Source organism: Gigantopelta aegis, chromosome 3 (genome assembly GCF_016097555.1).
Source record: "Gigantopelta aegis isolate Gae_Host chromosome 3, Gae_host_genome, whole genome shotgun sequence".
Taxonomy (NCBI): Eukaryota; Metazoa; Mollusca; class Gastropoda; order Neomphalida; family Peltospiridae; genus Gigantopelta; species Gigantopelta aegis.
Genome location: NC_054701.1, coordinates 30,968,063 through 30,992,836, shown reverse-complemented (window position 1 = coordinate 30,992,836; position 24,774 = coordinate 30,968,063). Strand labels below are relative to the sequence as shown.

At 34.6% G+C, this 24,774-nt stretch overlaps 1 protein-coding gene across 4 annotated transcripts; it reads left to right on the top strand.

Annotated features, from left to right (window-relative positions):
- The first annotated feature begins 190 nt into the window (after positions 1–190).
- LOC121367880 (polymerase delta-interacting protein 2-like) lies at positions 191–24,568 on the top strand. Of its 4 annotated transcripts, XR_005957443.1 has the most exons (13): positions 191–287; positions 4,286–4,349; positions 7,408–7,505; positions 9,851–9,950; positions 11,065–11,134; positions 12,706–12,813; positions 13,054–13,190; positions 13,916–13,942; positions 14,330–14,455; positions 16,602–16,681; positions 17,552–17,675; positions 19,270–19,329; positions 19,846–24,568. XR_005957443.1 is itself a non-coding variant. In XM_041492324.1 (12 exons), the coding sequence occupies exons 1-11, from the start codon at positions 196–198 to the stop codon at positions 17,667–17,669; spliced, it is 1,020 nt and encodes a 339-aa protein (XP_041348258.1). In that variant the 5' UTR covers positions 191–195; the 3' UTR covers positions 17,670–17,675; positions 19,270–24,568. The 4 variants fall into 4 exon arrangements, 2 of the variants coding, with proteins under 2 accessions (XP_041348258.1, XP_041348257.1); XR_005957442.1 differs by having other exon boundaries at positions 17,552–19,329; XM_041492324.1 differs by having other exon boundaries at positions 19,270–24,568.
- The last annotated feature ends 206 nt before the right edge of the window (positions 24,569–24,774 follow it).

Sequence of the window (24,774 nt, the reverse complement as noted above, 5' to 3'; positions counted from 1 at the left end):
AGTACTCGGGATAACCTTATGTTAGATACGTCCCCATGCGAAGCACGGGTTGCATCTAATGATAATTATAATGATAATAGCTACAAACGATAGGAGTGGAAATAATATATGATGTCGATTAGAAATATATTGTATGCTATGAGACCATTGTAATTCCAAGAAAGGATAACTCTAAATAATTATTTCGAAACAAAAATGGCTGCGAACATCCTGAAACGGTTTTTAACGCAAACGTCGATTAATTACAGACCTTTTTTGAATACCTGTGTTAGACACAATTCTACAAGGTTTGCACTCTTTAGCTCAAAATATATTTGCAATTTTTTCTTTTTTATTATTTCCTCAGTTTAAGGTTTTATTTTAAAAGTTTTTATTGTCATTAATCAGTTAAACTTAATCGTTAATGATTATGAATATGAAAATATTATGATTAAATTAACATTTATTAATAAATAGTATGATTATGGTTGACGACAGGCAATTCTGGCACCATCATTTTGTCTTCAGACAATGAATTTAACTAAACTAATGGTGTTTATAATATGTCATAAAGTGATGTCATTAAGAATAGAAGTAACATCATAAACATGTAAATTAATTATTATTATTGCATCATCAATTATTGTGGGCATATGTTCGACCCGTACCCCCTTTCAATCATGGTTAGGGGTAGTTTTTAGGTTAGGCTTAGGGTTAGTCTTAGAGACTGATATAGAGGGGTACGGGTCGAACTCTTTCCTTATTGTGGGGTATGCAGGCATCGAAATAAGCATTGTGTCTGGTAACCCATTTACAGGTTACCACAAAATATAGTCTGGTAACCTATAGGTTTCCACAACTATATGAAAGTTAGAATTGAATTCCTGTTACTACTACGCAGTCGTTCTGAAATTGTAACGGTGCGCGCGAACATCGGTACGAGAAACGAAATCTGGAAGTAAATTTATCTAGCGGGCGCTGCTTAAACGCGGATTGCCAAAATTGCTTTGCAATTTCACAAGTGCGCACAAACATCGGTGCAATTTTGTACGAGAAAACAAAACGCGGACATAAATTCATCTAGTGGACGCTGCTTAAACGCGGAGTGACTTGCGCACGAACATCGATGCAATTCCTGACGAGATAATGAAACGCAGAAGTCCTGAATGCATTGCCTGGTTTACGTTCGGAAACAAAACTACCGTTCGTTGAAATTTTTGTCGAGAACGAAAAAACATTCTCGACTTTTCTAACATGTGGTAACCTCCCGGTAACCTGAACGACCGTTCTCGACTTATTTCGATGCCTGGGTATGCTCGCACTCTGTTGAGTTGTAGTCTCTATTAAATTGGACAAGACTTTCGACCATTCCAGCATTCAGTTCATTCAGGTGGTATAATTAATATTTGTTAGAATTAATGTAAGTTTAGGGTTAGTTATATACAATACCTTTTTAAACATTGAATGTTTATATATATATATATATATATATATACATTGAAAAATTACTATTCTGTGTAAACTTTTCTCCACAAAGGTGCTTCTTTTTTGGGGTGCTTTTGGTAGAAGTATAGCACAGAAGACACAATGAGGCATTATGGGACTAAAGGTTCATTTTATTCTGTAGATGCTCGGTTCATTCCGTTAAAATACACCCTATGAGATTTATAAGTATTAAAATACAGTCTCACTTGTTGATCCACTGCGTGGCCGAGTGGATACAGTGTTTGGCTACAGTCCCGATGGTCTGAAGTTCAAATCCCAGACCCTAGCACTACGTCATTTGTAGTGTTTGATGCAATGTCCACTCATTGTGCCATATGGAATTACCCCATTTTTAAATGAAATATTCCACCTACCGTTTGTTTTTGTTTCCATTCTCACAGTTAGAAATGCAGACAGTCAAGCAGCAAAGATATTTTAAGTTTTATCTTAAAAAAAAAAAAAAAAAGTTTTTACTACCAAAATTAAAGTTTCTACACATTAATCAAAATAGGGCAAGAACACATGACCCTTCTTAGTTTTAAAACAGGATTTCATATTTCATGGGAAACACTTTTTTGATTTCATGCCTTAATTGTGATCATGGGAACACATCAGAAACCGTTTTTAAAAAATAATTATATATATATATTATTTTTGTTGAATAGTTGTACCCTATATAATAATGATGGCAAAGCAAATTTTGGTTCAGTGATTTTACTGACACAGTACTGGAAACGATTGTCTCTGTGAAATCTGAAGGTCTCTACCTGTAGTTTTTTTAATGGTGTTCAAGCCTAAAATATATGGCAGAGCAGGGCTAGCTCTGCCACTCGCCAAATTCACCAATTGCAAATTTTAGGAACAATTCGCAAATTTTATTTTAATCTGGCGAAAAAAAAATCATGCAGTAATTGATATTTGCTTGAAAATAAATGAGTTGCATTCTTGGACATAATTTGGCGAAATGTTTTGGACACCCAGCGCTAGCTCTGCAGAGTCACTGTTTAAAGTGTCGTCGGCATGTACACACATGTTTATATTTACATACTAGTGAGTGAGTGTCTGTGACATCATTAAAAGTATCAGGTCACACATCAATAGTTTAAAGTGTCGTCGGCATGTACACACATGTTTATATTTACATACTAGTGAGTGAGTGTCTGTGACATCATTAAAAGTATCAGGTCACACATCAATAGTTTAAAGTGTCGTCGGCATGTACACACATGTTTATATTTACATACTAGTGAGTGAGTGTCTGTGACATCATTAAAAGTATCAGGTCACACATCAATAGTTTAAAGTGTCGTCGGCATGTACACACATGTTTATATTTACATACTAGTGAGTGAGTGTCTGTGACATCATTAAAAGTATCAGGTCACACATCAATAGTTTAAAGTGTCGTCGGCATGTACACACATGTTTATATTTACATACTAGTGAGTGAGTGTCTGTGACATCATTAAAAGTATCAGGTCACACATCAATAGTTTAAAGTGTCGTCGGCATGTACACACATGTTTATATTTACATACTAGTGAGTGAGTGTCTGTGACATCATTAAAAGTATCAGGTCACACATCAATAGTTTAAAGTGTCGTCGGCATGTACATACATGTTTATATTTACATACTAGTGAGTGAGTGTCTGTGACATCATTAAAAGTATCAGGTCACACATCAATAGTTTAAAGTGTCGTCGGCATGTACATACATGTTTATATTTACATACTAGTGAGTGAGTGTCTGTGACATCATTAAAAGTATCAGGTCACACATCAATAGTTTAAAGTGTCGTCGGCATGTACATACATGTTTATATTTACATACTAGTGAGTGAGTGTCTGTGACATCATTAAAAGTATCAAGTCACACATCAATAGTTTAAAGTGTCGTCGGCATGTACATACATGTTTATATTTACATACTAGTGAGTGAGTGTCTGTGACATCATTAAAAGTATCAGGTCACACATCAATAGTTTAAAGTGTCGTCGGCATGTACATACATGTTTATATTTACATACTAGTGAGTGAGTGTCTGTGACATCATTAAAAGTATCAGGTCACACATCAATAGTTTAAAGTGTCGTCGGCATGTACATACATGTTTATATTTACATACTAGTGAGTGAGTGTCTGTGACATCATTAAAAGTATCAGGTCACACATCAATAGTTTCTCTGTGGAAGCAAATAAGGATTCTAAAAATTAAAAACGTAAAAATACAAATTTATGTAGGATCTTAATCAGTATTGAGTTTTACATTAAAAAATACAACTATTACTACAATATTTGTAGTCAGTATAAATATAAAACTTCCATTTGAAAAAAAAATACAACTTTACAAGTATTAAATGAATATTTAAATAAAAAATTGTAATCAAAATCATCAAAGCTATTTTAAAAAAAAAACAATACTAAATAATGTGACTCAACAGAATTACTAGCTGGTGTAGGCCGATGTAAGCCCATAACTGCACTTTTGATTACATATACAGTAGAATCTCGGGATGGTAGAATACACCGCAATGTTCGAACCAAAAACAAAGTCCCGAGTTATACTTACACGTTGTTGACCGAATGGTTAGGTCAAACTACCCGATGGGTTGAACACTTCCTCGAGCACCGACAGGGTTTGAGCCAACAGGATTCAACTGTGTGTACATTGTGTAAGTGCTACAGTTCTATGGGAGTGCCACAAAATACTTGTCTTTCCTGGCAAAGACTGCACCAGTAGTAGTCTTCACCCCACTTAATTTGTATTAATACTGTTCAAACAATTTAAGTTTGTTTTTGTTTTTCAATGTTTTCGTATAGGTTGGCAGAAGTTGGTGTTCTGGAAACTCCAAAAGATCATGGAAACTCTTATGAAACTGGACAGGTCTGCTTTTTTAATATTTTTTTTTAATATTTTTTAAGCATACAGGGGGATATAGATCAGTGATAAATCAGTCATCTGAGATAAGATGAGTCATTGATCATTCTCCCTTTTGCGGGAACCCATTGTCTTACAGTATCAGGCCTCAAACTTAAGAGTTTGTCACCTACAGTAGAGTTTTGTTTAATTGTCATGGGTGAAACAGCCCATTGACAGCAATTTTGAGCAATTTTTTTAAACGGTCACTTTTGCAGTAACTAAATATGACTGAAAGGTTATTTTGTTGCATGTAGACATATTTTAAATGTACAAATGTTAAATACTGGCAGATAATGTACACCAGATATTATAATTTTGCTGTCATTGAGGAGTTTTACTGATGGCAGCAACTTTTTATCCAGCAGCACAAAATTTCCACCAGTGACGCTCCCAACCCACGGCAAATTATATCTTAATGACAGTAATGGCTGTCGGCACCATTGTTAAGTTCGAGTCATGCAGTACCTCATGGGTGATTAGGTGCATGTACTTGTATTTATCATCCATTAAAGGCTTTTGTAGGAGATATCGCTTTGCACTATAATTTGCGATATCTCCTGGGATATTCTCCAAGGAGATATTGCTTCTTATAATCTTTATTGGTAAATTTTTAATCACACAACATTATTTTGTTAGGCCAAACAAAAAAATAGGTGTGTTTTCGGTCGACCGATCGTCCCTAGTTTTACCCCCCCCCCCCCCGACCCTAAATATTTTTCTCTTGAACTGAAAAAAAAAAAGAAAGAAAGAAAAAGAAATAAAAAAAAGAAGTAAAAATAAAAGAGGACAACATCACCAAACAAGAGTATTTCCTTCCTTGCACATTGTTTACGTACTATTATACGATACATTTTGCACATGTAATTCCCTTCCGAAAAACATCGAGAAATTATGGAAAAGCTTTTGTAATAGAGTTCCTTCCCCTGATTAGCTACCACCAAACAGCTTAGTCGGTCATGGAAGTAACCGAATGTACGAACATAGCCTTGGTACAGGTTATTTCGATTAAATATAATCGTATCAATTCAACTTAATTCTCGTCTTCACTTAAATCAACAGTTCTTATTATTAATGCATCTCAAATGTTTGCATAAAGTATTTAAATTAAGAACAACGAAATTAATACAAATGTCCCATTAATTTAAGGAAATACACAAACAGTGCATACCAATACTACTACTACTACTACAACAACAATAATGATAATGATGATAAATAATAATTATTATTATTATTATTATGATAGTATTCAATTAAAAAAAAAAAAAAATAAATAATATAAAAAAAAACCCTACCTACCTACCCTAATTTTTGGTGGGATGCAATCGGAAACACACCTATTTTTTTGTTTGGCCTTATTTCACTGTGTGTATTTCAGCCTATTATTAGTGATGTCACGTCACTGTCATTTTGCTAGTTAACAAGTCTACCGCTGCCAAATATAGTGACATTCAACCCACATTACTGACATATTGTTTACAATTGTTGCAAATGAAAACAATGATAATGGATGATAAAAAGAATACCCCTCTCGTGTCTTGTGATATCATAATTTATCAGCACTCATTGATAAAAGTATAAAAATTCTTGGCAAGCCTCGGATTTTATACTTTTATCAACTCGTGCTTGGTGAGTATCCTCTATGTATTTGTATATCAGAAGCTGTATTATGTCCCATTCAGTTTGTCGAAGAGTGTATAATATATATTAAAGTTCTTTTGATCAGAGAAGTCTGTATGATATCATCAGATTTCTTCTTTCACCCTTAAGACCATGTGCTAGACATCTACTTGTAACATGTATACATTATTACTGCAGTCTTGTTAAATTACTGACAAAAAAAACATAAATATTGACTGGTAGTACAGGGTGTAATAACCGTGGTTTAAAATATGCTGGCCATGTATCAGTATGATGAAAAACAAATGTCAGACCGCATCGTAGCTTTGCTCTATATTTATTTTAGTTACATATACAGGTATGTACTATGTTTGAAGTCCACAAATCAAGATTAAGTAGATCAGTTACAGCTATGTCTATACCAATTAAAATCCCATAAGCGACCATGTTAACATCTGTGTTTAAAAACACTATATGCAATATATCAACCAAACTATGACCCATAAATATCAGTACTACAACCCCTACCTTAAAGTATTAACTGAAAAAAATGGTACCTTTCATGGCTTATTTTCAGGTATAACCAGATGTTTTTACAACACTCCTAGTTTCACACAAAATTTGAGTACTTTTTTTTACAGGTACACCATAAATGTTCCATGCACACGGCTACTTGACACAGTGGTACTAGATGAAATAAAATTGCATACATTTTTAGCCCAGATGAAACTAATATTTTTTACAACCAACACACTCACATTTATAACCAATCACAGGACTTGTGGTGTTAACTTCTCTATCAAAAGTTCGGACTTTGACCCAGCCGGAAAGTATTTGGTTTAGTGCTACCTATACTACATTTACATGCACATGTACATGTATGTTATGTTTGAAAGATCCTAAAATGGTGCTAGGTGAGCAGTCATATAAAATTTTAAGTTAAATTTTGTATTGCAAGGGGATCAGTTTGCTTCTCTATTAAAACTTTCCAGTGCAAATGTAGAGAGAAGAGTGTGTGATCATGCATGAGCCTTTTCTGGTAAAGATTGAGTGCGTACACTGTTGTGACGACATCAGAGTAATATATGTATGATTGTTGTAATAAACTACATGTATATTGTATTACATAGCTTGAAATAGGAAGTAACATATGGCCTGCTGTTAGTTTGTTTTAAATATCATGCCAAACGAATTGTAGCATGCTAACAAAAAATATGGTCTAAGACAGCACAGGGTGAGTGAAGGTTTCGAATAACCCTGAGTTATTTTATTTGTATAATTCTGAGGTACTGTTTGTACCACAGTATTTACAAATATGGTTAGTTATAGTTAGCCAACTAATTCTTCAGCAAATTAATTTTATGGTGTACATTTTCATCATCTTAGTGAGGTTTGTTTTCAGCTGTTCTTGCACAAGATATTTGGTTACCGAGGAATAGCACTGTTTCCGTGGCTGGCTCGAGTGTATGATCGTGATACGGCAACCAAGACCGAGGACAGGTGAGATGCACTTACATGTAGGACGTGCTTATTTGCATGTATGTAGTATAAGACTTTATAGTGTCATGTGGATTTTTAGCTACAATGTTGCATTTTGTTTTATGAAATTAATTTAAGATATACATGCAGGGCTCGTGCTGTCGGTAGCCAAATTAGCCATTGGCTAATTTTAAAAAAAAATGGCTAATAAAATTTGCAAGTGGCTAAAATTTTGGCTAAGCCATTTTCTGTCTTCTAATGTGAACAAACTGTTACATAATCAATCCGACACTCAAACATAATAATACCAAATATTCAATTAGCGTAATAGCGATCTCGCGACCAGTAACGAGAAACGATGTCATCCAGAATACAGCGTGGGCCTAATGAAGTTTGCTTATTTTAATAATCACGGTTATTAATTTTAATGGCATGCATTCAACATGTATAAAATCAAAGTCTGTAACTTGTTATTTTAACTTTGTAAAGTCTTTGAAACAAAGTAATAAAAACAGACCGACAATGCGTGTCAATTTGAATACACATGCCAGTTCAGGGCCGAAAGACATGTAGGCTATCCAAAGGGCTGAGTTCAGCCAGACCGAGCGAAAAGAAAACGTTCGCTAGACTGGTTTGTGCGCTTCACGTTAAACCAAAGGACACGACGGACACCAATCAAATAGTTCACGAACGTTAGGAAGAACGTTCGTTGGCTGAACAGAGGACAGCTCTCGGCACAAATACGTCACGCTTCAGAGTCAGCTGACACCCACGTGTCAAGAGACATTGTTGCGGACATTAAACAATACGATTACACAGGAGTAAATATTGATGTTAATTTGTAGAAAAACAATAGTTGTTCGCATCAATGAATACCTAACTGCAGTTTTGGTTATTTCTTTGTCTTTGTTAATTTTGTACCCATGGTCAAGAGCATGCATTCAGATAGTGATCGCGGGAAATGAACATGCAGTATTTATACAAATTGCAGTTAAACGTACAGTGAATAAAATTAGTTTACAATAATCATATTTGTTAGATATAGATTTGTAAGACTGTGAGGTGAAATTTAATAAGTTAGCTGGATTTTAAAAAGACCGTAAATTATAATAAAAAAAATAAATATTATTATTATTATTTTTAATAAATGGAATATACTGTGAAGTTGGCATTCTTAGCCTAGGTATTTTACAAACAGAAATCACAAGCATTTAACACGACGCTGACATCAACAGCAACAACATGGCTCAAATTATGAAATTGTTGGGGGTGGGGAATTGATGGGTCACTTAAAAAAAAAAAAAAAGCAATTTAAACATAAAGATAACTATTTCAAGAAATAATGAGCTCTATATTTAAAAAAAACCCACTCAAGTTTTTTTTGTGGGGGGGAAAAAAAGAAGAAAGAAAAAACACCCTCCATAAACATTAACCCCCCCCCATATTTCTGTATGTTTGTTAATTTATTGTCGTAGGCCTTAGAAGTGGGGGCAGGTGTACGGGGGTACTGGCTTCCAACTCTGAAGATAATGCATCACCCCATCCTCCCACCGCTGAAAAATCAAAGTAATATATTAACTGCCCCTACCCCCATTGCTGTCTTTGATTTTGATCAGGTAATACGGTTTTGTTATTCAGATTTATTCCAGTTTGTACACAATTAGCCGAAAAAGATGCATTTTCATATTCATATATAAATACTCTATACAGTAAAACAATTTTGGCTAAAGCATTTTCAATATGGCTAATAAAAATTCCATTTGGCTAATATTTTGGCTACAGGTATTTTTTATCCAGGGTGAGCCCTGTACATGTAGTGTGTGGTTGCAGCAGAATTCTCATCTCTTTCTTGACCAAGTGTTAAAATAAAGTTTGTTTTGTTTAACGACATCACTAGAGCACATTGATTTATTAATGATCGGTTATTGGATGTCAAACATTTGGTAATTGTTACATATAGTCTTAGAAAGGACACCTGCTAAATTGTTTCATTAGTAGCAAGGGATCTTTTTTTTAACCATCCCACAGACAGGATAGCACATACCACAGCCTTTGATATACCAGTTGTGGTGCACTAGCTGGAACAAAAACTAGCCCAATGGGCCCACCGATGGGGATCGACCCCAACTGACTGAGCATGAAGTGAGCTCTTTACCACTGAGCTACATCCCACTCCAAGTGTCGAAATAGCCAAAGATCATAGTTTTAATTCTGCTGAAACATGTCATTAAATAAATATTCCTTTGCTTTCCTTAAAATGAATATATCATTCATTATTTTGATACTCAGTAGCTGATGTGTTTTGTTTGTGGCCGTTAATGATAATGTTTACTCATTCATTTATTGTTTTTGTGTTAATATTACAGAAATCTTGATGACAGTTCGGCACAAGTTGGGAAGGAAGTGAAGGGAAAGAATCACCTTTATTACCAAGTTCTAATTGATGCCAGAGACTGTCCACATATTGTTAGTCTGTGTATTCCTTTCTCACTAGATTATGACATGTATTATAAAGTTCTAATTGATGCCAGAGACTGTCCACACATTGTTAGTCTGTGTATTCATTTCTCACTAGATAATCACATGTATTATAAAGTTCTAATTGATGCCAGAGACTGTCCACATATTGTTAGTCTGTGTATTCCTTTCTCACTAGATAATCACATGTATTATAAAGTTCTAATTGATGACAGAGACTGTCCACATATTGTTAGTCTGTGTATTCATTTCTCACGAGATAATCACATGTATTATAAAGTTCTAATTGATGCCAGAGACTGTCCACATATTGTTAGTCTGTGTATTCATTTCTCACTAGATAATCACATGTATTATAAAGTTCTAATTGATGCCAGAGACTGTCCACACATTGTTAGTCTGTGTATTCATTTCTCACGAGATAATCACATGTATTATAAAGTTCTAATTGATGCCAGAGACTGTCCACACATTGTTAGTCTGTGTATTCATTTCTCACGAGATAATCACATGTATTATAAAGTTCTAATTGATGCCAGAGACTGTCCACACATTGTTAGTCTGTGTATTCATTTCTCACGAGATAATCACATGTATTATAAAGTTCTAATTGATGCCAGAGACTGTCCACACATTGTTAGTCTGTGTATTCATTTCTCACGAGATAATCACATGTATTATAAAGTTCTAATTGATGCCAGAGACTGTCCACACATTGTTAGTCTGTGTATTCATTTCTCACTAGATTAATGACATGTATTACTAGCACATATGCATTTACATGATCATATTGCCTTCTATTTGCTCTTGTTAACAAAGTGCAGATTGTGACATGTACTTGTTGTTTCATGGGTGAACACCAGTTTTTAGTTTTAAATATTTTGAAATGCAAACATTTGAGTGATATTTCTAACATTCACACCACAATATGGCCATCTGAGACTTACATGTATGTCACTGAGTTTTTTATTTCGATCTTTACTTTAATTATTACACTTAAAGCAGAATTTAAACTTTTTAGTTGCATGGAATTAAAAACTACTGAGCTATGTAATTTATTAAGACACTTAACTTAAGTATTTCTACTTCTGTTTGGTTTCAGAGAGCCCAGACCGAAGCAGTCACATTTCTAGGTAACCAAGAGAACAGTCGAGCTCTCTATGCTATTCCTGGTAAGTCGGTCTTTCTTCTTTGTTCTTCACAGCAGTGAGAAAAATAGATCTGTCATCATAGCCTAAATTTTCTCAGTTAGCCATTTGTTTAAACAAATCTGTCAACTATAAGCAGTTCCTAAAAAGAACAGATTCAATGCTAGCTCTGAATGATCAGAAAAGTTCACCAAATTATCTATAAAATACAAAACCTACGTGTTATATACATGTAGGTATTTTTCAACAAAATATCAATTATTACACAATTTGTTTTGTTCACCAAATTAAAAAAAGATTCATCGATTGTTCTTAAAATTCACAATTGGCGAATTTGGCGAGTGTCAGAGCTAGCCCTGTACTTTAATCCTAGCTCCTTTTGGCTTTACATTGTCTGTTCACTTCCTAGTTCTTGTATGTCGGATAATTTCATATTATTACAGGCTTGACAAAATAAGCGGGTCACCAGTAAGTTTCATTGTCTGTTGTAACTTCTGTGTGTATATATATACACACATACATACATACAGTGGACTCTTGTCTAAACCACTCACTTCGTACCATCGAAACAGTCCGGTTTACATAGAGGACCAGTTTAGACAGAGTTCATCCAGAGTTATGGTTCTTGAATAATCGACAACTCGTGATCAACAATGACATTTGAACCCACGGATGGTTGGGAAACATAGTCATACAAGCTAGACTTGCAATCGATTATTTCACAGACATAAAAAAATATACTTAAAGGGACATTCCTGAGTTTGCTGCAATTTTTAAGATGTTATCCACTAACGGAGACTTTTTAACGATTGTAATTAGGCTACATATCAAATATATTTTTCTGCATAAAATATTAGTGGCTGCATATTAAACATGTTTCTGGTCGTTCTAATATCTAACATTATTTATTCGTACGTACGAAATTATTTGAATACAAAATCCAGATCTAACGTCCTACCGCAATAAGAGTAAACTTCACACGAGTGTCATTACATTTTGTATTTGATCTTGCAACGGCATCTTGATTACTCGGCAAGTGACGATCATTGTTCAACTAATTAAGCAGCCTGTCGTTCAGTCAAATCTCAATCCGGTATAGACAGAGGTAATTAATGCATGAACGGTTCTTTCGTTCTTTATTTTTGGTCCGGAGTAGACAGAGTACGGATTAGGCAGAGATTTATACTTAAGAGATAAACGGTAGCTGGACGGGGCTTTAGAAATGGACCGGTTTATGCAGAGTCCACTGTATATATATATATATATATATATATATATATATATATATATATATATATATATATATATATATAGACACACACACACACACACACACACACACACACACACAGACATGTATATACAAACATAGGGAGGTACAATTCAGTTTTGGCTACTGTGAACATTAAGATGACCTGAAACACTGTGTACAGACAGACACTGATATTCTAAATAAGAAAATGTATTTAATCTCTAAGTTTAGTAATTAGTAAAGCTCTGTTAGTGACTTACATGTTACAATATGTGTATTGTTAGCATGGAACTGTGTCAGTATATTATGAACATGGTATTTTTTTATCCACTGTCTGTTGCAGGTCTTGACTACGTTGCCCATGAAGATATTCTTCCGTACACCAGCGAAGAAGCTACTCCCCTCCAACACGAACTCTTCGACAAATTCCTCATACACGATCCTGAAAACAGTGAGTCTGCGTTAGCCACCTAAAAGTTCTGTGCACTATATTTTATCAGCTTCACTGTGTGATCCAAATTGTCGGTTTCTGATTCTGTGTGGTGGCAGTGCGTTTCATTGTGTGGACCCAGTGTCGAAATCAGCATTTACTTAACACCTTTTATAAGTAATTATAAAATGTGCTGAGGTGTCATTAAATAAATATTCCTTTTTTTCGTTGATTCCTAATTTAGTATTTTTATAATTGCAGATCCTCCTTTCTTGGCTCGTGAGACATTAAGGGCATGGCAGGAGAAGAATCACCCCTGGTTACAGCTGTCTGATGTGCATCGAGAAACAACAGAGAACATTCGAGTGACAGTTATTCCATTTTACATGGGGTGCAGGGTAAAATCTCAGTTTACTTGTTAGACCTTTTATTATATCTTATGCTCTCCAACTGTAAGGTGTGTTTGAACTTGTATGTATCTGTTGATCTTAATATCAGTGTCCGACATTTTCATGTATTATTCCTTGCAAACACCACCAAGGTAGGAAACGTAATGGGAACTCTATTAGTGAAATGAAGACCTGTTGGCTACAACTGTTATACAGTTGATTTTATTTTCTAGTTAAATACTTAAGTATTTACTTGTGTCACATACTAAATAAATGTAGATTTGATTAATAACATGTGAATGTTTTTACCGTAAAAGTGAACAAGGTCTGTGAAAATAGGTATGTCCAACTTCATACCACATGGTCTGCTTTATAAGCAAATGTGTCTTAAGTCACAATCAAATTTTGAAATAGTTCTATTTAGATTCATTTTTTTCTGGTAATAAAGTGTTTATTTAATACATAATACACAAAATGAAGAATATCAGTTACTGTGTCGTAATCATTTAATGCATCAAAGTTAATAAACAGACATTAATTGTGATCTAAAATATCAAGGCTGTACGACTTGTAAATAGTTTATCCTATAGTGTGTGGAAATTTAGTATTTTAAGGATAATTTGCCTGAAGATAACTGCTTGTAACTTGTCTTTGTAAACTAATAACCCTTGATGAATATGCAAACTGTACTGTTGTCAACTTCCTTATTGTTTTTGGGTTGTTGTTTTTTTCAGGAATCACAGCAAACTCATGTATACTGGGTCAGTATAATAGTTTAGGTTACATTACCTCATTTTTATATTTATTTCCTGTGTTCTGTTCATGGTTGTATGAAACTCAATTAGCTGGATACTATATTGTATGATGCTTACAATGAAACACTCCAAATGTCATATTGTTCGACCACTATGATTTGTTTTTTTGGGGTTTTTTTTTTAAATCAATATTAATGAAACAACTTTGAAGCAAGTCTTGCATAAAATACATTATTGAAGTTTATAAAATTATAATTACACCACAGTGATTAATTTTTACTGAATATATGTGAATATATGCTGTTCTTTATACTGTCTTTTGTCTAGAATAAACATGTATGTGTGTGATGCACGCTATATATATATATATATATGCTATATATGTGTTGACAGTGGCGGTACTGCGTGCGGCTGGAGAACCTGGGAGATGACACTGTACAGCTACGAGAACGACACTGGAGAATATTCAGTCTGTCAGGAACGCTGGAGACCGTCCGTGGTCGAGGGGTGGTTGGACAGGTACATCATATCATACTCTATCATATCCCATTGGGCTATTTCTCGTTTCAGCCAGTGCACCACAACTGGTATATCAAAGGCCGTGGTATGCGCTATCCTGTCTGTGGGATGGTGCATATAAAATATCCCTTGCTACTAATGTTTGACATCCAATAGCCGATGATTAATAAATCAATGTACTTTAGTGATGTCGTTATACAAAACAAACAAACAAATAAACATATCAGTTTTCACATAACTGAGTTAATAAAAATGATATAATTTTGGGAAGCGACGTCATAAGATAACATTGCTTCCTCAGTCCTGGTTCAGACTGCATTTTCAGACGGCCCTTGTTATACATAAAAAAATTCCCAATAATAATAAAGAAACTATTACACTCATGTGTGTGTCGTAATGATTTCACGAAACTCATGTTATGTTTTATGTATTGCACTAGCTCTCGCTCGGGCAATGCAAAAACCTTACACACATTTTGTAAAATCAGTAGAACACACAAATTTGTATAATAATTTGTATGCATGTGGTTTGTCAATATGTCGATAACTACAATTTGGTGAGATACATAACAGGACTTTTCATAAGGCAGTTTATCTGGCCAGTAAAGTCATGTGATTTGATTGAATTAGTGCCAGTGTACCAGGTGCTATTTGGCTTGAATCGTGTGCCAGTGTGTCACTAAAATTAGTATACCAAGTCAGGGTATGCACTTGGGATTTTTTTTGAATGGCCCGCGACCAAATTTTGTAAAAAAAATAACTTACTTAAATTGCACTTTAAAAACATGTTATCATATTATACAAACAATAATAACAACACAAAAGAAGGAAACAGAACTTGTTTTAGTTTTATTACAAACTGTTGTAATTAACTTATTTATAAGTATTATGTTGTCACGGGACCCACACAATCAAACATCTGGGATGTTTTACCAAGGCTCGGTCTTGGTATGAATAAGGTGCTTTTGTAGCTGTATATCGAGGAATTACAAAAATACTAAGCTGACAGCAATCTATGATGAAATCATTCGCAGTGATGAATGGGTGTTTGGTATAGTAGTCTCAGTATATTCCGTAAGAAATGAAAATGTTCCAACACAATGTAACTTCCGAAAACTTCAGGCTTGTAAACAAAATCTTTCTGCGGAATGTGACAAATTGTTCCGATTATAACTAAATGGAAAGTAAAGACGGACATGGCCGAGGTGTTCCGAATGAACCTACGAGTACATTTACGTGGTCAAGTTTTTTGAATACATAATCAAATCCGGCCAAGGCATTCCGAATAGTTTTAGACTGTTTGATAGACTGGGGAAGTGGTCATTATGTCCTATGTGGGTTTGGTTGCACAGATACTAACAGGAAACCAGTTGAAAATAATAAATAAAAAATAACTTTTAAACATAATACAATATGCGAAAATTTTCGGTCGTCAGGCGGGCAACACATGATACGGTTTTGACTTGCCCGACACTAATTTGACTTGCCATTGGCGATCAAGTGACTGTAAAGTGCACACCCTGCCAAGTGTTATGAGAAACTCATAGTCAATAATGCCTCCTATCATATCAGAAATGATAAACTACATCTCCAGTTTTCTTTGATGACTTGTTAAAGCGAGATGTTGTAGAATTTTTGTCTATGTTGATTGAAAAGTTGCATGAAGATCTGCAGCTATAGCCACATTTTTTACCATTGTCATCTGTTGGTTTTAATTCGGTGGTATACGCCCTAAAGATTAATTTTAACAAGGTTCAACGTTTGTTTTGTTTGACAACCCTAGAACACATTGATTTACGAATCATCAGCTACTGGATATCAAAGAGGAAGTGTGGTACATTTTTCTTTTTTAATTGCAAGGGATTTTTTATAGGCATTTCCTACTGACAGGACAGCACATACCATAGTCTTTAATATGTTATCCATGGGGCACTGGTTGGGATAGGTGAAACTTTAGTTTTAATAAGGAAAGTAATAAGAAATACATAAGATGTATTGCAAAACATTTGATTTGCTCCAATGTCAGAACATTTAAAGATTATGGAAAAAACACAAGCCAATACTGTTAGTAAACATTTGAAAAGTGATGTCTGAGCAGAGTTTATTTGTTAGTGTATATGATTACATAAATATCTGTTTCATTTCAGGAACCTGTTTTGTCAAAAGACCAGCCAGCATTTCAGTATAGCAGCCATGTATCTCTACAAGCCCCCAGTGGACATATGTGGCAAGTCACACACTTTTCTTCATTTTATATACTATTAATGTGCCATTGCTGCGATACCTTCCTTTCATTGCTGGTTATTCTGCTGCAGCTCCCAGTTGGCCACCAGCAGGAAACCAGTATTACCCAAACCCAATGTTTTAAGCTGTACAAAAGATTTAATTATCATTTTGATGAATTATGTTTTAATATATGTAGTCAAATTCAGTCCTTCTTAACGAAATTAACTGCTGAAAAATAAAAACTCATTAAACATCTTAGTTGACAATCACCTTTCTGATTAATTATGAACTGTGTTAGCTAAATTCCTATTTATTGTAAACTTGAGTAATTTTGCGACCTGGTTTTTTTTTTAGCATGTGTTCATGATATGCAAATCTCACAAACACCTGTTGATATTTGCAATGCACATCAAGCTATCTGCAAGAGTAATAATGTGTGCATATAAATTCACAATTTGAGGTTGGAAGCAAATGACATACAACTTATATACACTCATGTGTTTTCCAGGTTTGCAGTAATTCCATTTGTTGATTTGATGATCAACAGTTAAAACTATATTAACTGTAGGTTTTATTTTTATTTTTGTTAACTGAATTCATGGTTTAAGATAGACCCAAAAGATATTAGCAGTTTGGTAAATTTTGTCAGAATATTGGTGATCAGATTGAAGTTTTCGTTTACCAAACCAAAATATAACAAAATCAGTCTATTTTAAGAAATTTATTTATTTTATTTTTTAATTTAATGATTTGATGATTTAATGAAATGTATTTACCATATTCAACTTTAATTTGCATTTTGCTGAAACCCTGTCATGGTACTAATTGTAAAAATTTAAAATTGTTTTCATTTATTTTAATTTTTGTCTAGGGGCACTTACAAAATGGAGAGAAGAGATGGAACATCGTTTGACTGTAAAATACCACCATTCTCGTTAGAAAGTAAATCCGAAGACGACTCCAGTCCACACACCTTTCTGAGCAGTTAACATTTAGTAACTTACTAGCCTCTAACGAATGAGGAATTCATTCTTTTTAAATTGTGTCTGTACAATTGTAAATATAGAGGTGTATGTACAGTGTACTGACGGTGTGTAATTTATCAAAGACGTTTATGCTGTGCACGTGTGGTTGAGTGTGTGTACACGTGAGTGGATGGATGTGTATCTGTCAGTCTTGTTTGAAATTGAATCTTAATGCCACTCTCCATCAGTCTCTATTAGAAGATTTGAAATGGGACACATGCTTATAAAACTTTGCAGGCTAAACTCAGATCTAAAATGATGTTACACATACGCTGTTTGTAGACACTGCTATGATGTTAAAAGTATTGATATGTTATTAAAGACTTTAGTCTAGTAGGCATGTTTTTTCAGGAATTTAATACGGTGGAGTCTAGACTGGCTAGAAAAAGGTTGGGGGGGGGGGGGGTCAAGTCATGCTCCCCAAAAAATATTGGGGAGAAAATTTGCTTCAGCTGGGATTGGGGGGGTGTGTGTGTGTGTGTGACCCATGAAAGCAACCCCTTTACACATGCCTGTCTAGACATAAAAGTTTTATAAACAGTGCACATGGTGCTAGTGTCATATGTTGTCCAGCTGACCTTTCTTCATGAGCAGTCATTCCTTTTTGTTCCATTTTTTGTTTTGTTAATCTACACTGGCACAGTTATGTCAGCAGTGGTTCTGATTGGTCAAATGGAAGGTCATTTGGACACACAATATAAGTCTGGGTTTAGTTAGATATGCTAATAGAGACTAGACTGGTTTATCTGCATTTGCAGGTGTCTGTGGGTGATGTAATCGCTTTATTCAGTACTTATACAAATTTAGTCAGGACTGGGTGCTCAAGCTTAGGGTCAAGATCTCACAAGGGTGAATGTAGGATTTTCAAAGGATTGGGGTAGATGTGAATTCTAGGAACCTCTTTACTCAATGAGATCATTCAGGTCAGCAGAACACTATTTTACCCTCATAGATTAGAGCATCTTTACATGAGATACAAAAACTGGTATGTTTAAATGCAATATTGTAAATGAATTTAATCTTTCTATGTAAGTTCAGAATGTGTAATCTGAAAGAAAAAAAAGAATTTGTTATCTCAGGTGGTGGACAGACACCATACCTATCTTAGAACTGCTCCGTAACTTGTGTTTTTCAGCCAGATTTACAGGTCATAAGTGGACTCCAGAGCAACCCCTCTTCCCAGTCTCTTCCCAGTCTCTTTCCAGGAAATTACAACCAGTCATAGGAGAAACTGATTTCTAAGTTTGAACTTTCAGTCCAGGGGCCTAATTCACTAAACTCTCGAACTTTACAATCTTGCAGTGCAATGCTAAAATACTTGCAATGAGCATGCTTTGTTGTCTAACAGAGCCTAAAAGACTTTTGATTCTTAGTGGTTTATATGCAACAATCATAGAAATTGTTATCCCATGGAGACAAACATTTGTAATGTTACATATGATAAAAAATAAATGTCATTTGTCAGGATTCAAGGGATGTTAACAAAGTTCTGTTTAATCTATCACAACTTTCGTAAATTTCCCAAAATTAATAATAATTAAAATATGCTGACTCTGAATTCCAGTGTGATCTTGCTGCTGTCTACTCCAGCTTTTGCCAGTGAATTCAAGGACTGTTGAGTATGGTACATATATATATAATATTTGGCACTGTCTATACTGGTACACATTGCAGTAATGCAAATATTTATTAGTTCTGCTATATAATAATGTTTGGGCTTGGAGAATCTTTTAAGAGTTGATTTTGTATGTCAATAACCAGGTGAAATCTGTAATCCAGGTATATCGACACATGAATCCTTTTGAGTCTTCTGTAGAAGTAAAGTACAGTCATTCACAAGTTAGAGCATTTTAACTGCCTATGTGTTTTAAAAGTTATATGTTGTGTACATGGGCTAATACTTTGATCAATCCTATTGGCCAATATTTACGGGTTTCTGAACTTATTTTGAACTGTACAACGAAAATAATATACAGCATTTTTTTTTCTGTTTTAACGGAGAAAATAATAATTATCTCAGATTTGTTCACTTTGTTCATGTTTTGTGAGATGTTTTACTTACTAACTTGAATTAAGGAATAGTGCTTGTGTGTGATATAGCTCAGTTTGTAGTGCATGTGTTATTTTTGTTTTATTTCAGAATTTTGAGCTCTTTTCGTTGGAGTTATCTCCCTTCGTAGCCAGTTCAATGTACAGTATAGCTGGTTGTCCTGGACAACCCAGATAGCTGAGGTGTGTGCCCAGGATAGCATGCTTGAACCTTAATTGGATTATAAGCACGAAAATAAGTTGAAATGACAAAATGGTTATTAAACTTGTGTTTTGAATGACACCTAGCCGCAGGCCCGGAGGAGCAACATTTGACACAATTTATAATGTAGGGAGAGCAAAGTCTAGTCGGAGGGTGGGCATAAGCCAGATTTTTTTCTTTATATAGAGTAGAACAAAAAATGTACATTTTCGTCACGTGGGGGACACAGGCTCTCCTGCCCTTCGTTCCTATGGGTTAGAGCAGACCCTTGTCCATTTGGTGTCTTTTGTTGTGATTTTGAGAATTTCCACTGGATTTTGAAATCAGTGGTTTATCATAAATCGATAGATCAGTGCTCCGAGATGGGGACATCATCCCTGTCAATGTGTAGATTTATTCCAGTGTTTAAGAATATGGCTTAAATATTTGTTTATTCATATGACAGCGTGTTACAGCTATTGGACTAACAGATATGAAAGTCATTTCATTTAACCTGTCTCATGTGTGCAAGGAAAGGAATGTTTGTTTAAGAATATGTGCATACACGTTATTCCCAGGACTGTAGTTTGAGTGGTTGGGAGGAGGGGTAATCAGAAGTATCAAGTCATTGTAAGATGGGAGCACTTCTCTAGCACCTATGCATATATATACATATATACTGAATAACATTTAAAAAAAACCACATTAATATTAATTTAGTTTTCTTTAATTGATTTAACTTTATTCAGTTTGAAGCCCATTAGTTTTTGTATCTTTTAAAATGATCAATTTCCTAAGAATGTTTGTCAGTCTTTTTACCTGATAAATTTTTATAATGAAAGAAAAATATGTTCAAACTTAATCACGTTTCTTTTACTCAGTATACTTGCTGTAGGGGAAAAATGCCTCCCACGAGTAACGGAGTTATGCCTCTTTTAATCCTCATATATTTGGTGTTATTAGTGTTATACATTTGGTAATTGTAATATTATCTAGAGAATGAGAAACTACCTGCTACCACATATGTTACACTTTTAATCCTCGGATATTGGGTGTTAAACGTGTGGTAATTGTAACAGATTATCTAGAGCATGAGAAACTAACTGCTACCACAGGTTACACTTTTAATCCTAGGATATTGGGTGTTAAACGTGTGGTAATTGTAACACATGATCTAGAGAATGAGAAACTACCTGCTACCACATATGTTACATTTTTAATCCTCGGATATTGGGTGTTAAACATGTGGTAATTGTAACACATGATCTAGAGAATGAGAAACTACCTGCTACCACATATGTTACACTTTTAATCCTCGGATATTGGGTGTTAAACGTGTGGTAATTGTAACAGATTATCTCGAGAATGAGAAACTTAACTGTTAACTGCTAACATGTTACACTTTTTAATTAGTTTCAAATGAATTGTGAATGCACTTGAATATAGTACATGCTATGGTTTTTTTAATTAATCAGTTGTGGAGTGATTGTAATTTCTTACATCTACTGTTGTTGGTTAGAGGAATAAACAATTTTATATCTCGCCTCATGTTTGTTTGCTATGTCACTAACAAATGTAGGCTTCTGAAAGCTGCAGTCCTGCATCATCGCATGACATCATTTACTAATGCAAGATACAGTGAAACCCTCAAAACCAGACCCTCGGAATACAGGGGTGGGACATAGCCCAGTGGTAAAGTGTTCGCCTGATGTGCAGCTGGTTTAGGATCCATCTCTGTTGGGTCGGTGGACCCATTGGGTTATTTCTCGTCCCAGCCAGTGCACCACGACTCGTATATCAAAGGTCATTGTATGTGTTATCCTATCTGTGGGATGGTGCATATAAAAGATCCCTTGCTACTAATGGAAAAATGTAGCGAGTTTCCTTTCTAAGACTATGTCAGAATTACCAATTATTTGACATCCAATATCCGATGATTAACCAATCAATATGCTCTAGTGGTATCATTAACCAAAACAAAACTTCTCTGAAAACCAGAATCCATTTAAAACTGCGTTTTTCAGTCTTATTATTAAATATCGGTATAGAACATGCTCTTACGGCTTTCTCAACCAGATACAGGTACATGTACCTCTTAAAACCAGATGTTTTACATGGTCCCATGGGTGTTCCGTTTTAGAGTGGTTTCACTGTACAAACTTGGCTTGATAAACGTGTGTTATCGCTATCAACAGTTATCATGAGCTGCCCTCATGTAGCCTGTTGCCATGCTTTCTTAATATTTCTAACGTAAATGTTATAATGGAGAATACATTGGTGAGTATATCTATACAGTATCGAAGAAGAGCATGCTGCAGTTAAACAATTAATGGTGACAATCTGTTGTATATAGATATGAAATAAAGCTTTACAGAAATAATAAATTATGAATGGGGTTTTTTAAACACTGGTTTCAAAGTAAAGTTTAATGACCACATATATGTTGGTTTCTGTTATTCTCATCAGGTTTGCCTTCTTTTGATAATGACAATTATTTATGTTTCCATTGATGTCTATTTTTTTTGCACCCATGGGTGGTGCTGTGCCATCTATCATTTTATTCCAATTACTATGTTTTGTATTTTCTGTGTCGACAGAAATAGCAATTAAGAACTTTGCTTTAATAAGAGATGAGACTTGCACTTCCTGTGGATAATGAAAACTGATTGATTTACAACATGGTGGTTTTTTCATCCTGAATACAATTTCTACAAGTGCCTTTAATTATAAATGTTGGTACAATAGGTTGGTTTTTTGTTAGTTTTTCCTTTCATATATGTGCACCCAAAGTTTTTCTTTTCTTTCTGTTTTTTTCTTTCAAAGCTGACTGGGTTTTTATTGTTTGCCAGAAGACATTTTTTGGCTTTTTTATGTAAGTTAAACTCTATCAGTGTGGGTTTCATTGATTTTCCATGCATAAAGTATTATCAGAGAGAGATAGATAGCTAGGTAGGTAGCTAGCTAGGTACATAGGTACCGGTAGGTAGATATATAGATTGATGGATCGATAGATGGATCGATCGATCGATCGATGGATGGATAGATAGAGATCGATCAATACCTGCCTATATAGACAAATACATTAGATAGGTAGGTAGGTATTCTCCCTACCCTATTTAACAGAACACACCACTCAACTTTGTTCTTTAAAATGGCAATTTTGATACTTGGCCTAGTATAAGACAGTGAGAGATTAAATCACTCCTCCACACACTGAAAGCTTCTGATGAGCAGAATGGGTATTCTTTATAACTTACTCACACACATGGTAGCATAGATTCATCAGTCATGGAATGGAAAATAACTCAATAAAAACCCTGAAATGGTTTGATCCAGTGACCCTTTGCAGCTTAATGTGAAGTTGTATCACTGAGTTATATCCATCTTAACCATGTTAAGAAACCAGTACTGCCATACATATTTTAACTTGACCATGATATTATGAACAACTTGCTGCTTATAATTTTACTGTACTGTTATAAAATAAGTCGACTAAGTGGATGTATGTTTTTAACCAATAACATCTTTATCATTCAAATGTGACTAACCACATTACATTTACCATAGTATATTATGTATTTGTAATTTGTTGAACTAATTCATCGATATAACATCTTAAAAAATTGTACATTGTCAAAGTTCAAAACATGTTAATCATTTCAGAATTTGTTTGACATGTTATATTCTTTTATTAGTTCCATGCTGGTCCAACCGGAGGGGACTGTAGGTTTTGTCTCCGACCTTCTATGTCTGTCTGTCTTACAGTGTGTCTGTCTGTCTATCTGTGCAACTGTCTGTCCATCTGTCCCACATACAGTTTTCAGGACTTATTTATTTGCAATGCATGCGTCAAGATATTGACCTGGACTTTTGTGTATAGTTTTATCATACTGTTACAGATCAAGTCTGACTTTGATGGCGATTTACCCACTTTTTACAGAGTTATGGCCCTTGACCTTGTGCGATATGAAAATGTGTTGGGCCCATTAGGGGGACATGTATTGCTTCAGCAGTACTCTCAGAATACTTGTTTTATAAATAACAGATATTCTATTTGTGTTAAAGTATTGTCTGGACCATATGTTTCTTTTAGCATGGGTGTTATAATTTAGTGTTATAGTGAAGGGATCTAGTGAAATAATAATAAACAAAATAATATTTCATTCTTCCATTATAACCCCAGTTACCTCAGATGTGTTGAAACGATGTGCCTGTATGTGTAGTTCCATGTTTATTGGTTGGTTGGTTTTTGCTTTTTAGTGTGGCGACGTTTGTGTGTGAGAAAGAATTGACGCCTATCCACCACGTTAATACGTTTCTCAATTGGTTGTTACAGTGTATGTGTGTGTGTGCGCGCGCGCGCGTGTGTGTGTGTGTGCCGTTTTTACATAGTCAGCTTTTTCACACCTGAAGAAGGTAAATGTTTTAATTTCTGGAAAGTTTCTATTTATATTTGTACTGTAGTGTCTCATTGTATGTGCATGAACATATATGCAAACACACCAAAGAAATTGATGTTATAATTTATATTTAACAAATGACGTAATTGTAACTTCAATAAGCATATGTGTTGACATGTCTGCATCGAATATTTACAGTGCTCTGTCACGTTTGAAATAAATATAAAATTTAATGTAGTTTCTTTTGTTGAGTGAATGTTAATTCATTATGACATCATGAACAAGTTGTAAAGAACATAAACCACATTGTAGTCATGGAGTATTTTTTAATCTTAATAATATTAGTAAACAATACTAAATTGCCACCAAGACAATGTTATTGTACATACTTATGTCATTAATTTTTAAAAATCACATTTGGTTTTCTGCGCTGAACCCA